The sequence below is a fragment of the Crotalus tigris genome, unplaced genomic scaffold (genome assembly GCF_016545835.1).
Source record: "Crotalus tigris isolate CLP2741 ecotype Arizona unplaced genomic scaffold, ASM1654583v1 scf7180000019161.1078591, whole genome shotgun sequence".
In the NCBI taxonomy this organism is placed as follows: domain Eukaryota; kingdom Metazoa; phylum Chordata; class Lepidosauria; order Squamata; family Viperidae; genus Crotalus; species Crotalus tigris.
Genome location: NW_024097408.1, coordinates 785,353 through 799,328, shown reverse-complemented (window position 1 = coordinate 799,328; position 13,976 = coordinate 785,353). Strand labels below are relative to the sequence as shown.

Sequence of the window (13,976 nt, the reverse complement as noted above, 5' to 3'; positions counted from 1 at the left end):
ATGGATACATTTTACCTTTTCTTCAGCGGAAAAGCAACGAACAGTACAGTTCCTTACCTTGAACTAGATAATTGCTCAACTTCTTTCCAAAAAGAGTCTGACATTCTTGTGTGCCTTTTTGTTCCATACCTACCAGTAATGGAACAAATTTTAGACCTTCCCCAGATCAGAGTTTCTCAATCTCAGCATCTTTAAAATATGTGGACTTCAATTCTGAGAATTCTCCAACTAGTATTAGCTGGAGAATTCTGGATGTCCACACATCTGAAAGTTGTTGATATTGAGAAACACTGACCTAGATGCTATTAAAACACATTATTTACTGTTCTTACACTGATATCATGGGTCATCACTGTTACTAATACTCCAAAACATCTTTGGTATTAAAGTTTTACACAGTGTATAAAGAAGAGGAAACACTACACTTGTGCTGTTGAATCATCTATCTTTGTCCACTTGGCTTTGTGGAGAGTTCTTTTTTCTCTGTCAGTGTATTTATTCTCTTTGTTCTTTCTTGATGTGTTCTGTTCAGTCACAGCAATCACTGGTACCTCAGAAATAGCTAGTAATCTATGGGTCTCTGAGGTCATGGCCAAGAGGGCATGATCTGATGTGTGTTATCAAACAAGGAACTCTTTCCTGAGCAATAATTAATCAAATATCAAAACTGCCTTATTCTAACTCAGATTATTTGCCCATTTAGTCCCAAATTTTCTTTTTCCAATTGGCAACGCTTCTTCATCATTTTAAGCAAGTTCCTGGAAATGCTTAAAATTGGAACTTTCTCAGACTTCATGTTCATCCTTTGAGCTATGTTTCCCTCCACCTTGTAGTGTATTTGTCTGTCTGAAATTGGAGGAATGATAATATCCTTTTGGGCTAATTAATAGCCTTTTTGGGCTAGTATCGAAAGTAGGGCAGTCATTCCAGGTCTTGTTACACTTTCTGGGACATTACGTGCTGCTTATTTCCAGATTACATAGGCCTTGGGGCCAGCTGGAACTGGGACACAGAGCATGAAAAGTCAGAGAAGGAGAATGGGATGAAGGTGGAAGAGATGAGAGGGAAACTGATTGGTATGTGACTGGGAAGAGCTTGGGATAGGGCTTTTATACCTGCCACTCTTATGGGGAGAGCACAGAAAAAGAAAAGTTGGTGGACATAGCACAAAACAGATCAGAACAATCAGAACAAAGGGAAGAAATCTGAAAGACAAAAGGGAATGGAGGGGCAGGATGACTTCTTTCTAAGCTATAAATCAAAATTAATAACTGAATCTGAGATGTGCTAGACTGATCAGGTGACATTTTTGTATATGTTTTTCAGAATGATGTTTATAGCACAATGTGTTTGAACAAATTTTCTATAAACTGCTTGGGAAGCAAACCGTTTTTTATTTTCTCCTATATGCTTGTGTAAATCCATTATTGTGAGACCAGGTGCTGATAGTCATACCTTGCACAGTGTGAAAAGCTCATTACATGCATTACATTATATGTTGACAGCTTGCTATATTGAAGTAGCAATTGCTGCCATTCCTTCGAAACTTTTCCAATGTTCAGCACATCACATTTGTCAGCTTTCTCCCAGTCATGTACTTCTTAGTTGGCTGAATTTGGTGGGCCTTGTAGTCTGTTACACCTGGTAAGCACCAGACTATGAAAGGCTGATTTAGTTACTTGGCATTATCTCAGTTAATGAAGAAATTAGGTTTACTGATCTCAGATCTTTTTTCTCTCATTGTTGCATAGTTGTAAAACTGAAAATTCTCATTTCCCGGTACTGAGCAGAGAAAAGCGAGTCATAATCTGGGAAATTCCTTAAGGAGGAAACCAAATCTGCCTCCTACACAGAGTAAGATGTGGGTGGGTGGCATAATTAGCATTCACCCTAGGCCAGCAAAACAGCATGGATGACCTTGCTGTGCCTTTATTTTGTTTAATCAACATAACCTTTAGTATTTGTGCTTATTTATGACAGCATAAAGGATGACTTTGTACTAGACTTGCCGGAGTTTTATTTGGGTGTGCATGGATGTTTTGCTCTAGGCCTGTTTGATTTAAATGCTTTATTAGCACTGCAGTCTGTGAAGATGTCACAAGTAAGTGTGCATACAGTGAGGGGAAAATTATTTGATCCCCTGCTGATTTTGTACATTTACCCACTGACAAAGAAATAATCAGTCTATAATTGTAATGACAGGTTTATTTCACTAGTGAGAAACAGAATAACAACAAAAAATCCAGAAAAACGCATTTCAAAAAAGTTATAAATTGATTTGCATTTTAATGAGTGAAATAAGTATTTGACCCCTTCGCAAAACACGACTTAGTACTTGGTGGGAAAACTCTTGTTGGCAGTCACAGAGGCCAGACGTTTCTTGTAGTTGGCCACCAGGTTTGCACACATCTCAGGAGGAATTTTGTCCCACTCCTCTTTGCAGATTCTCTCCAAGTCATTAAGGTTTCGAGGCTGACGTTTGGCAGCTCGAACCTTCAGCTCCCTCCACAGATTTTCTGTGGGATTAAGGTCTGGAGACTGGCTAGACTACTCCAGGACCTTAATGTGCTTCTTCTTGAGCCACTCCTTTGTTGCCTTGGTCGTGTGTTTTGGGTCATTGTCATGCTGGAATACCCATCCACAACCCATTTTCAATGCCGTGGCTGAGCTTCTCATCCAAGGAGCTTCTCATCCAAGATTTGATGGTACTTGGCCCATCTATCATCCCTTTGATGCATGAAATTGTCCTGTCTCCTTAGCAAAAAAACAGCCCCAAAGCATAATATTTTCACCTCCATGTTTGACCTGACAGTGTTCTTGGGGTCATAGGCAGCATTCCTCCTCCTCCAAACATGGCTAATTGAGTTGATGCCAAAGAGCTCGATTTTGGTCTCATCTGATTACAACACTTTCACCCAGTTCTCCTCTGAATCATTCAGATGTTCATTAGCAAACTTCAGATGGGTCTGTACTTGTGCTTTCTTGAGCAGGGGAACCTTGTGGGCGCTGCAGGATTTCAGTCCTTCACAACGTAGTTACTAATTGTTTTCTTGGTGACTATGGTCCCAGCTGCCTTGAGATCATTGACAAGATTCTCCCGTGTAGTTCTGGGCTGATTCCTCACCATTCTCATGATCATTGAAACTCCACGAGTTGAGATCTTACATGGAGCCCCAGACTGAGGGAGATTGACAATTACTTTTGTTTCTTCCATTTGCGAATAATCACACCACCTGTTGTCACCTTCTTACCAAGCTGCTTGGCGATAGTCTTGTGTAGGTCTACAATCTTGTCCCTGACATCCTTGGATAACTTTTTATTCTTGGCCATGGTGGAAAGTTTGGGATCTGATTGATTGATTGATTGATTGATTGATTGATTGCTTCTGTGGACAGGTGTCTTTTATACTCCTAATCACAGCTCGTTACATGTATAAAAGCCACCTGGAAGCCAGAAATCTTGCTGATTGATAGGGGATGAAATATTTATTTCACTCATTAAAATGCAAATCAATTTATAACTTTTTTGAAATGCGTTTTTCTGGATTTTTTTTGTTGTTATTCTGTCTTTTATTGTCAAAGTGAACCCACCATTACAATTATAGACTGATCAGTTCTTTGTCAGTGGGCAAACGTACAAAATCAGTAGGGGATCAAATAATTTTTTCCCTCACTCACTGTAGGTGTATTTTAGAACAATGCATTTTGTAGCTCTGGGATGGGGAGGCTATCATTGTATATGTTCCTAGGTCCCACCTACTGTTTGTAATATATCCCTTGTTGCTCTCCTCCACAGAAAAAATCTTTGTGTCTTTCTTCTCTCTTCATCCTTGCAGTGCAGCCAGTGATGGTGCCCAGCACCTCTGACGATGCCCCAGAGCCCCGAATCGAGCGCGGAGGAGGAGGAGCACTTCTCCCAGTGCCCCGAAGGGGAGTCTGGCTCAGAGAGCTCCCACGAGGGGCCCAGCCCCCCGGCCAGTCCTGCTAACTCTTCCCACAATTGCTCCATGTCAGTACCTGAGGACGCTCACTTCAGTATGATGGTCTTCCGAATTGGTATTCCTGATTTGCACCAGACGGTAAGGAACCATAGGGAAAGGAGGGAGGGCAGGGCGAAAGCTGAAACACTGTAGGAGATACCCTGAGCTTTGAAAGTACATTGGAAAAAAAGTATTTGCTGCTCTTTTCCAGCAGTTTATGATCTTTTTTACCATTTTTATCTGTCTTGGAATTAAATAAGGTTGAGCACAGTAGGTACTTGGATGGGGACTATGAAGGCAGGGAATATCAAGCTGTAGATTCAATTGCAGAGTTAAAAAAAGGAAGAAGGCAACTGCAAGCCACTTGAATCAAGCCTATTTCAAATGATATTTAGGTTTTCTACTTCTTGAGCCACCTGAAATATTATTGCAACCATTTATGATCTTCATGTCATTTATAGGCACTCTTTGGAATATAAAAGTAACAGGTCCCTAACCCAAGGGTTTTACTAATTCACAAGGGAGTAGAAGTGGAAGGAGGACTCTATTTTTATTTCAGATAACTGAAACTAATTTTTATTCCAGTAGATTACGATGTTATGCAATTGTGTCCAGTTTTACGGAATTATTTTTTGAATCAAATACACATCCCTTTTGAATCAGGGCACCTTGCTCACAATATTTCTTCATCTTTCAGAGTGCTGCTGCACAGCATGAACTTATTAAGGGTGGGTAAAATCTGCAGTGGGTTTTGGGGCAAGAATGTGTGTAGCATCAGGTGACCTTGTCTTTAAATCATTGATTCTGCTATAGGGAAGTGTGGCACAAGAAATACAGATAGATAAAAGAAGATTAAACTTCCATTTTTAGTCCCTCACCAAGTCCAACGCTGTCCTTTGAGAAGTAATTAATGCAGAACTGAATTCACCCTGAGCTCAGCAATAAAAGAAACATATTACTTTTTTGCTTCATTAGCAATAAAACAAGGACACTGCCACAACTGCCTGTACTTTCATCCAGCAGTCCTTTAATATGGAGAGACAACTGCAGATCTAGGCAAAACATGCTTCCCTTCCCCTCCTCTCCCATTCCAGTTTCTTTGTACAGCTGCCCTCACCATCTCTGAGCATCTAAGAAATGCTTTTGCTTTCATTATGTGCAACTGCATGTGCTGATGTGAGCTGCTATGAAATTCTCCACATATTCCATATATACGTTTTAGATTTTTCTAGTTTATTATCTCACCTTCTTCTAGGAGATTGTGAGCTGATAGTGATGTTACAAGCCCCAAGAAAAGTTAGCTGAGTGAAATTAGGGTTAGAGTCAGAATCATGTGAAAAAGATTAGAATAGGAGGAGACAATTAGATCCTGATTATCATTTCCTCTTTTTCAAGCACATTATGATTTTTTTTATTAAGAATTTAAAAATATAATTATACCCTAGAGGTTTTTTTTCAATGTGGTGTTCTCTGCATATGTTTGATTTGAATTCCAGAAATTATAACTTGCTGTAGTCAGAATTAGGAGTTAAGCTGGAGAAGACTTGGTAACAGCCTGTAATGTTCATTATTTTCAGAAGGAATTTATGGCAATGAGCTGATCATACAACCTTTAAAGAACCTTAAATCAATCTCTATTATATTGCAGACCTTTTTTTCAGTCTGTCTCCTCTCTCAGCCGAATTTACTACCAATTCTAATCTCTCTGAGTCCTCAATCTCAATGCAAAGGTCCATATGCATTGGGTCTTGAATCTAAACCAAGATTCAATCCCAAAAGGTATAATATCAAAACTAAGATTATGAGAGATAAGAACTGCCTAAGCACACATGGATGTCTTTCTGTTATCATAGGGTAAACATAGCAAATTGCCTCTTCTATTTGGAATTGGGGGGGGGGGGGCTATCCTTCAAACATCATCTGGAGTTCTCTTTTGGAAAATAAAGCACAAACACATGGTGGACAGCTATTTTGGACAGAGATCTTGGACAGCTATCAGGATGCTAATTATCCGGCAAACCTTAGCAAATTAGCTTTTCTTCATAAACATGATTGAGTTTTAAGAGCTACTATTTTTATTTCTTGCAATGCCACTTTGAGATGTTTGGAGAAGTTACATGGTAGCTACCATCCCCAGTCATTCACAGCTGCTGCTGGCCACCATAATTGGAGATCCAACATCGAAGAGGATCCATCTAGTACAGTGTTTCTCAACCTTGACAATTTTAAGGCACGTGGACTTCAACTCCCAGAATTCCACAGCCAGCATTGTGCCTTAAAATTCTCAAGGTTGAGAAACACTGATCTAGTAAATACTACATAAAACCAGGGGAGAAAGTTATATACCACTGCTATTTATCAAATATGCCATGTAAACTTAGTAATTAAAGATTGTCATTTTCCTCAGCGTTGAAAACTAAGAACATGCAGGTTGGTTTTAGAGAGTACAGGATCAATCAACCATTATACAAATGGAAGATTTGTGGCTTCTGTTTTTGTAATTTATTAATAGCTGTGTAAAATAATCTATGTTCTCTTTCATTTAACCCAATTAATTTCTTTGTTCTTTAACATTGTGTTCTAAATAGACTTCACAGTGCATACATACAGGATGCCTGCCTACTCTAGCATATAGCAGTGTGTGTATTTGTAAAATATAAACATATCCACCAGGTTGTTGTCACAAAGAAATTCCATGTATATTGATCAGTATCACTCTGGAGAAGACAGACCTACTGGTTATATTCTCTCTACCCATCCAGAAATTTTTAGTCTCTCTTTAAACCCATGCCCTGCCAATGTTCAGTTTGGGCCCCACTTCTATTCATGGGGCAACCATGGAAACCGTTGCTAGAGATCACAAATTGTTGTGACCATGGAAACCAGGATAGAGTTGCCAGCATGTGTCTTGCTGATTGTCCCTTCTTACCTTCCCCTGCTCCCCAGTTCTGACCCTGGATGTCTTAGCACTGAGAGAAGGAGATGTTAATTGCAAGGAATGTTGGAAAGAGAAACCCCTTCTTGGTACTATGGTGCATCAAGAGATCAACAAAATGAATAAAATGCATAGGGAGCAAAAGGCAGAAATGTCCTGTCCTATTTGATTCAAGTATACATTTTTGCTAAAATCCTATAATTCATAATACATAACAGGTTTTCCCAATCAGGCATCTTCTGGCTATACAAAACCATCAAAAGATCAATCATCCACAGGCAGATCTTTGCTGGGAGTAAGATTTGTCATCCAAACATAAGGAAAATGCCATTTTGAGGAAGATTGTGTTAGAACTGCAATATAGCAGTTAATTTTCTGTACCTGAAATAAGGGATACATTCACAGCATAAAAATTCCCTTAATTTTCCTGCTACAATCAGATCAGAAAGCATCCACAGAAGTGGAGGGAATTGCGTGGGGGGGGGGAGGGAAGGGGGGAATGATGAAAGCAGCAATGTGCCTCCATGGTGGAGCTCCAAGACACTGCATGTATGTATAAAAGATGTGGAGCTTGTGATGATGGCTCACTGACGCTTCCATCATTTGACAGAAGGACTGAATTCTTCAGACTTTTCTGCTTTATTCATTCATTTGTTTGATTTGTATGGCTGCCCACCTCAATTAAGTGACTCTGGGCAGCCCCCAACAGGTAAAAACAGTCTAATAAGTTCAAGTAAGAAACCAATACAGGTTGTCCTCATTTAACAACCACTCATTTAGTGACTGCTCAAAACTACATTCATACTTCTCACTGTTCTTCAAAGTTTCCAGCTGTCCCAGCAAAGCTGTGATCATATGATTGTGATTTGGACACTTGGCAACTGACTCACACTTGCAAGGGCTACTCTGTCCCACAGACACCATTGCCATTAGCAATCTTCCCTGCCAGGTTCTCATAAGCAAAGTCAATGGGGAAGCTGGCAGGAAATGTCACTCCTATAATTTGCCCAACAGCAATTACTTTGCTATACTCACATTGCAACATGGTGAACCTTCACCCACCCTCCCCTGCCTTGCAGCAATCATCTCCAAGCACACCATGTGCTGCGCCTCATACTGCACTTTAACTTACTGCTGGCCTGTTGCAAATAGCCTGGGACTTGCTTAATGACCCACGATCCTTGCTTAATGACAGCAACTGGAAGTCTTGGGATGCCATTGCTAAGCAATACAGTCATTTGACATTGCGCCTTGCGACTGCATTACTTAGCAGTGGAAATTCTGATTGCAATTTATTGTTGTTAACCAAGGACTAGTCATATGCAAACATATAAAAACAATCCATAATCAATTTTTTTTAAAAAAATCATCAGTGGTAGAACGCATCCTACTTCAGTTCAACACAGCCATTACAGGAGTTCTCCCACCATTGCTGGTCCTTCAAGCATGGCAGCAGAGCCATATCTTCAGGGTCTTCCTAAAAGCTAAAGAGCCAGGGCCAGTCCAAGATCCAGGGCAAAAGTTTGTTGTACATGTTGGGTGCCCCAATAGAGAAAGGTTTTTTTTCCCTGCGTCCCACTACCGGTAGATGACACTCTTTCATAAATGGGACCTGCAACATGCCTCTCTTGCTAGCCCTGATGGGATAGGTAGATCTAACATAGTTTCCCTTACATAGCACCCTGCTACTATTGCATTTTCACATCTCCTATGAGCAATAAACAAATGATGGATCACACAGAAAACACTAACACGGAGAAGCTGATACAGTAGATCAATGAGAGGAAATTATGGGAAAATATGAGCAGAATCCTGATGCCCAAAATGAATGGAAATGCTTTGGAATTGCTCATGTTTTGATATAAGCAACATTAAAACAAATAATTATTTAAAAACACACCCACTATTTTCATTATATCTAAACTCTAAACTATCACTGTTTGCAGCAGCCTTTCTTTATATGTTGGCCTACAACATCCATCAAAATGGATGCATCGGAGGGAAACTCACTAGATATACAGTGGGGCAAAAAAGTATTTAGTCAGCCACCAATTGTGCAAGTTCTTCCACTTAAAAAGATGAGAGAGGCCTGTAATTGTCATCATAGGTAGACCTCAAATGAGAAAACAAATCCAGACAATCACATTGTTTGATTTGGAAAGAATTTATTTGCAAATTATGGTGGAAAATAAGTATGTGGTCACCTACAAACAAGCAAGATTTCTGGCTCTCACAGACCTGTAACTTCTTCTTTAAGAGGCTCCTCTGTGCTCCATTCATTACCTGTATTAATGGCACTTGTTTGAACTTGTTATCAGTATAAAAGACACCTGTCCACAATCTCAAACAGTCACACTCCAAACTCCACTATGGTGAAGACCAAAGAACTGTCGAAAGACACCAGAAACAAAATTGTAGACCTGCACCAGGCTGGGAATACTGAATCTGCAATAGGCAAGCAGCTTGGTGTGTCAAGAAATCAACTGTGGGTGCAATAATTAGAAAATGGAAGACATACAAGACCACTGATAATCTCCCTCGATCTGGGGCTCCACGCAAGATCTCACCCCGTGGGATCAACATAATCACAATAACGGTGAGCAAAAATCCCAGAACCACACGGAGGGACCTAGTGAATGACCTGCAGAGAGCTGGGACCAACGTAACAAAGGCAACCATCAGTAACACACTACGCCGCCAGGGACTCAGATCCTGCTTAAGCCAGTACATGTCCGGGCCCATCTGAAGTTTGCTAGAGAGCATTTGGATGATCCAGAAGAGGATTGGGAGAATGTCATATGGTCAGATGAAACCAAAGTAGAACTGTTTGGTAGAAACACAACTCATCGTGTTTGGAGAAGAGAGAATGCTGAGTTGCATCCAAAGAACACCATATCTATTGTGAAGCATGGGGGTGGCAACATCATGCTTTGGGGCTGTTTCTCTGCAAAGGGACCAGGACGACTGATCCGTGTACAGGAAAGAATGAATGGGGCCATGTATCATGAGATTTTGAGTGCAAACCTCCTTCCATCAGCAAGGGCATTGAAGATGAAACGTGGCTGGGTCTTTCAGCATGACAATGATCCCAAACACACCACCCGGGCAACGAAGGAGTGGCTTCGTAAGAAGCATTTCAAGGTCCTGGAGTGGCCTAGCCAGTCTCCAGATCTCAACCCCATAGAAAACCTTTGGAGGGAGTTGAAAGTCCGTGTTGCTCAGCGACAGCCCCAAAACATCACTGCTCTAGAGGAGATCTGCATGGAGGAATGAGCCAACATACCAGCAACAGTGTGTGCCAACCTTGTGAAGACTTACAGAAAATGTTTGCTCTCTGTCATTGCCAACAAAGGATATATAACAAAGTATTGAGATGAACTTTTGATATTGACCACATACTTATTTTCCACCATAATTTGCAAATAAATTCTTTACAAATCAGACAATGTGATTGTCTGGATTTGTTTTCTCATTTTGTCTCTCATAGTTGAGGTCTACCTATGATGACAATTACAGGCCTCTCTCATCTTTTTAAGTGGGAGAACTTGCACAATTGGTGGCTGACTAAATACTTTTTTGCCCCACTGTATCACTACAGGGGTGATTGCAATTTTTCTGAATGAATGCTGACACTTTTGATAGTACTACCCATGGGCTACTGCTCAGTGTTAGAGACTATATTAAAAAAAATAAAATGAAGACTGGAGCTGCCCCAGGTTATCATTTCAGAAGGTCCGTAAGAGTTGGGTTTCAACTAAAAATACAAATTTTTCTGTTTTATTTATGGACATATGAGGAAAAGTTCATATTCTGCAAAATGACCGAACCAAAGGTTGAATGCAAACACAGCAGAATAATTGAGAAGTGGTGGTATTAAAATAACATTGTGTTAATACTTATTTAATACACCTAAATAAGTGCAGTATAAATGTAAACTACTTCTAAGCCACAGCTCCCATGGATTGTTTTTCTGTCACAATACAGTATTCCCAGACTCCTTATTGGAACATTTCTGGCTATGGACAGAGGCTTGCCAAGATTAAGTTCTCCCCTGCTTGGTGCCCTTCTCATTAAAAATGGCTTAATTGAATTCAGAAATTCTTTGTGTCAGTGAGACTGTGTGGCTTGCTCAATCTATTAAAATTATTAAAGTAAGTTTCTTCCAGGTTGAGATGGATTCCTAATAATTTCATGAATGCATCCATAGCTTTCTTGGCAAGAATATAGAAGTGTTTTGCCACTACCTTCTTCCAAGAATCTAGCCTTTAATCTTGATATTGCCTAGAGGTCTCCTGTCTAAGTACAGACCAGTAGGGCTGTTGTGCTTTAGGATGAGTTTCAGAAAGGTGCTTCAAAGTGTTCAGGGACACAAGCTGTTTTAAGCAGCTGGGCCTTTTCACTGGATTGTGTGCAGCAGATGGGTTCTATTTTTATGTTCCTGCGTGCTCCAAAATGCCTTTTTGAAATCATATCCAAAGCTCTCCATGGCCCTACTAACTAGACTGGCCCACCTTAGCTATTTCAGATCAACCAAGTTTAGCTAAGTGTATCCCGGAAGAAAAAAAAAACATATTTACATTCAAGGCTAAAAAGTATTATTATAGGACACACAGTGCTCCATTGGGGCAGGATCATCTATTATTTGGGGCCAATTTGATAGAATTGTTTTGCTTTCTATCCACACCCTTCTCCTGCATGGCCTGTTTCTGCTTTAGAAATGCCTACGTTTCAACCCTGATGCAGCCATTTGGGTGGCAAAACAACAAATTCTCTGCACCCTCAACGAAAGCCTCAAAGATGTTCTAAATTATGGACTCTTCCAGCCAGCCACCAATGGCCGGGATGCGAAATTCCTAGATGAAGAGCGACTCTTGCGCGAGTACCCACAGAGTTTTGAAAAGGGGGTACCCTATCTTGAGGTAAGGCTGCTGCTTATTTGACAGCACTCTTGTGTCAGAGAGGGATGAGCATTATGGGAGAGAACTGGTAGTTTATTTTTTTTTAAAAAAAATAGCGATATATGCATATAGTTATCCACTATCTGCAAAATCCCAGAGTAGGAAAGGCTGCTTACATCATCACCAACTTGAGAAGCATTTCTAATCTAAATAGTCACCACGATGTAAAAAAGATGTTGAGACTCTAGAAAGAGTACAGAGAAGAGCAACAAAGATGATTAGGGGACTGGAGGCTAAAACATATAAGGAACGGTTGCTAGAATTGGGTATGTCTAGTTTAACGAAGAGAAGGACAAGGGGGGACATGATAGCAGTATTCCAATATCTCAGGGGCTGCCATAAAGAAGAGGGAATTAAGCTATTTTCCAAAGCACCTGAAGGCAGGACAAGAAGCAACGGGTGGAAACTAATCAAGGAGAGAAGCAACCTAGAACTAAGGAGAAACTTCCTGACAGTGAGAACAATTAATCAGTGGAACAGCTTGCCTCCAGAAGCAGTAAATGCTCCAACACTGGAAGTTTTTAAGAAGAGACTGGACAGCCATTTGTCCGAAATGGTGTAGGGTTTCCTGCCCGAGCAGGGGGTTGGACTAGATGACCTCCAAGGTCCCTTCCAACTTTACTATTATTATTATTATGATGATGATGATGATGATGATGATGATGATATTTTTGGCTCTGGTTTCCTTCCTCTCGAGGCTTCTATCACTTGATTCACCTTTGTTTCCTATTATTCCTACTACTACTAGGAGCGAAGCTATCATTTTCTCCTCTTCTCCTTGTTGGTTGCTGACAGCTAGTCAATAATTGCACATAAAATAAAAGCACTGTGCTGGCCAGACAAGTTGATTTTAAAGTGCCGAATATTTCGTTGCCTAGCCTTGTAGTGAACTGAACCAATGTGGTGGTAAAGTCAATGTGGGACAAGTCGCTGTGTTCCACTGCTCCTATTGGCTATGAATCCCCACGATAATGGGTAGCTGGTTCAGCTTGCTTCTACGTAAGGGAATTGTATTAGGGATTTTAAATGGAACATTTTAGCGACTTCTTCCAGCCATCTAACTCATATTTTTCTTTTATAGGAGGCCTGTCCTGGAGGCCCCACTGATTTTTTTGCTCTCCATCAGAGGTTTCCTTACTCACCAATGCATTCAAGTCTTGGGGAAAGTGATAAACTGGCCAGAACCCCAGACTGAGAACTTTCAAGCCTGGGGGAATTTTTTTAGTAGCCATGGCCACTATGCCAATAAAATAAACAGTGGTAAATAAACAGAGGCAACAGTATTTTACTATCATCAAAATGGGCAGGACTTGTATTTCCTGGGACCTGGGTGTGTGTGTTTGGGGGGAAGGGGTATGTGGGAAGAATTGATCTGTAAAATCTAAATCAAGGACTATACTCCACTTTTTCCATTTTTACTGAAACTCGATGAGAAAAGTTTCAATAAAACTGAAGATTGCTGAAATTTGGTATAATTTGCAGAAGCCACAAATGTGCCCTTTAGCTATATAGGTTATCCATTTTTCCCCTATAGATGTAAATCAGGGGTGTCAAACTGCCGGCCCACGGGCTAGTTGCATCATATGGAGGCTGCTCCCACCCCACCTCTAGCAATGCAAAAAAAGTCGCAATATGTCGCAACACGTGATGCGGCGAATTTGACACCCGTGATGTAAATACAGGTAGTCTTCATTTAGCGAACGCCTTGTTTAGCAACCGTTTCCAGTTACACAATGGTAATGAAAAAGTCCTCACATTTATGACCTTCATAAGTCTGTTGCAAAGAAAAGCTGAAGCAAGATTTAAAAGAATGTTTTATTTACTTCATTTAATGACCGAGTTGCCAGTCCCAGCTGTGGTTACTAAATAAGGACTATCTATATCTGTAACCATCTGACTTGACTTACAGAGGCATGGATTCTCAGGATGAGCTGATTTCCTTCCCGTTCCTCTGTGATAATCTCTAAGTAGCATGCAGAAAAGGAAAGGCTTCACACAGCATTTTATATTATAATATGTCCATTAAGCCTTCATCAGGCTCTGCAGTTTTTTTAAAAAATATGTCATTGCATAGGTAGTCCTTGACTTAACTAGTGAGCCCAAA

The 13,976-nt window shown here is 40.4% G+C and overlaps 1 protein-coding gene across 14 annotated transcripts in view; it reads left to right on the top strand.

Annotated features, from left to right (window-relative positions):
• The window catches only part of SHANK1 (SH3 and multiple ankyrin repeat domains 1), a 120,408-nt gene that overhangs the window by 45,509 nt on the left and 60,923 nt on the right, over window positions 1-13,976 (top strand). For all 14 annotated transcript variants that reach the window (XR_005558719.1, XR_005558718.1, XM_039360211.1 and 11 more), the window contains 2 exons: window positions 3,836-4,078; window positions 11,630-11,833. Coding sequence is in view for 12 of the 14 variants with exons in the window: in XM_039360211.1 (XP_039216145.1) it covers window positions 3,869-4,078; window positions 11,630-11,833 (414 nt within the window). In the remaining 2 variants the exon portion in view is untranslated. The remainder of the gene's footprint in view (window positions 1-3,835; window positions 4,079-11,629; window positions 11,834-13,976) is intronic.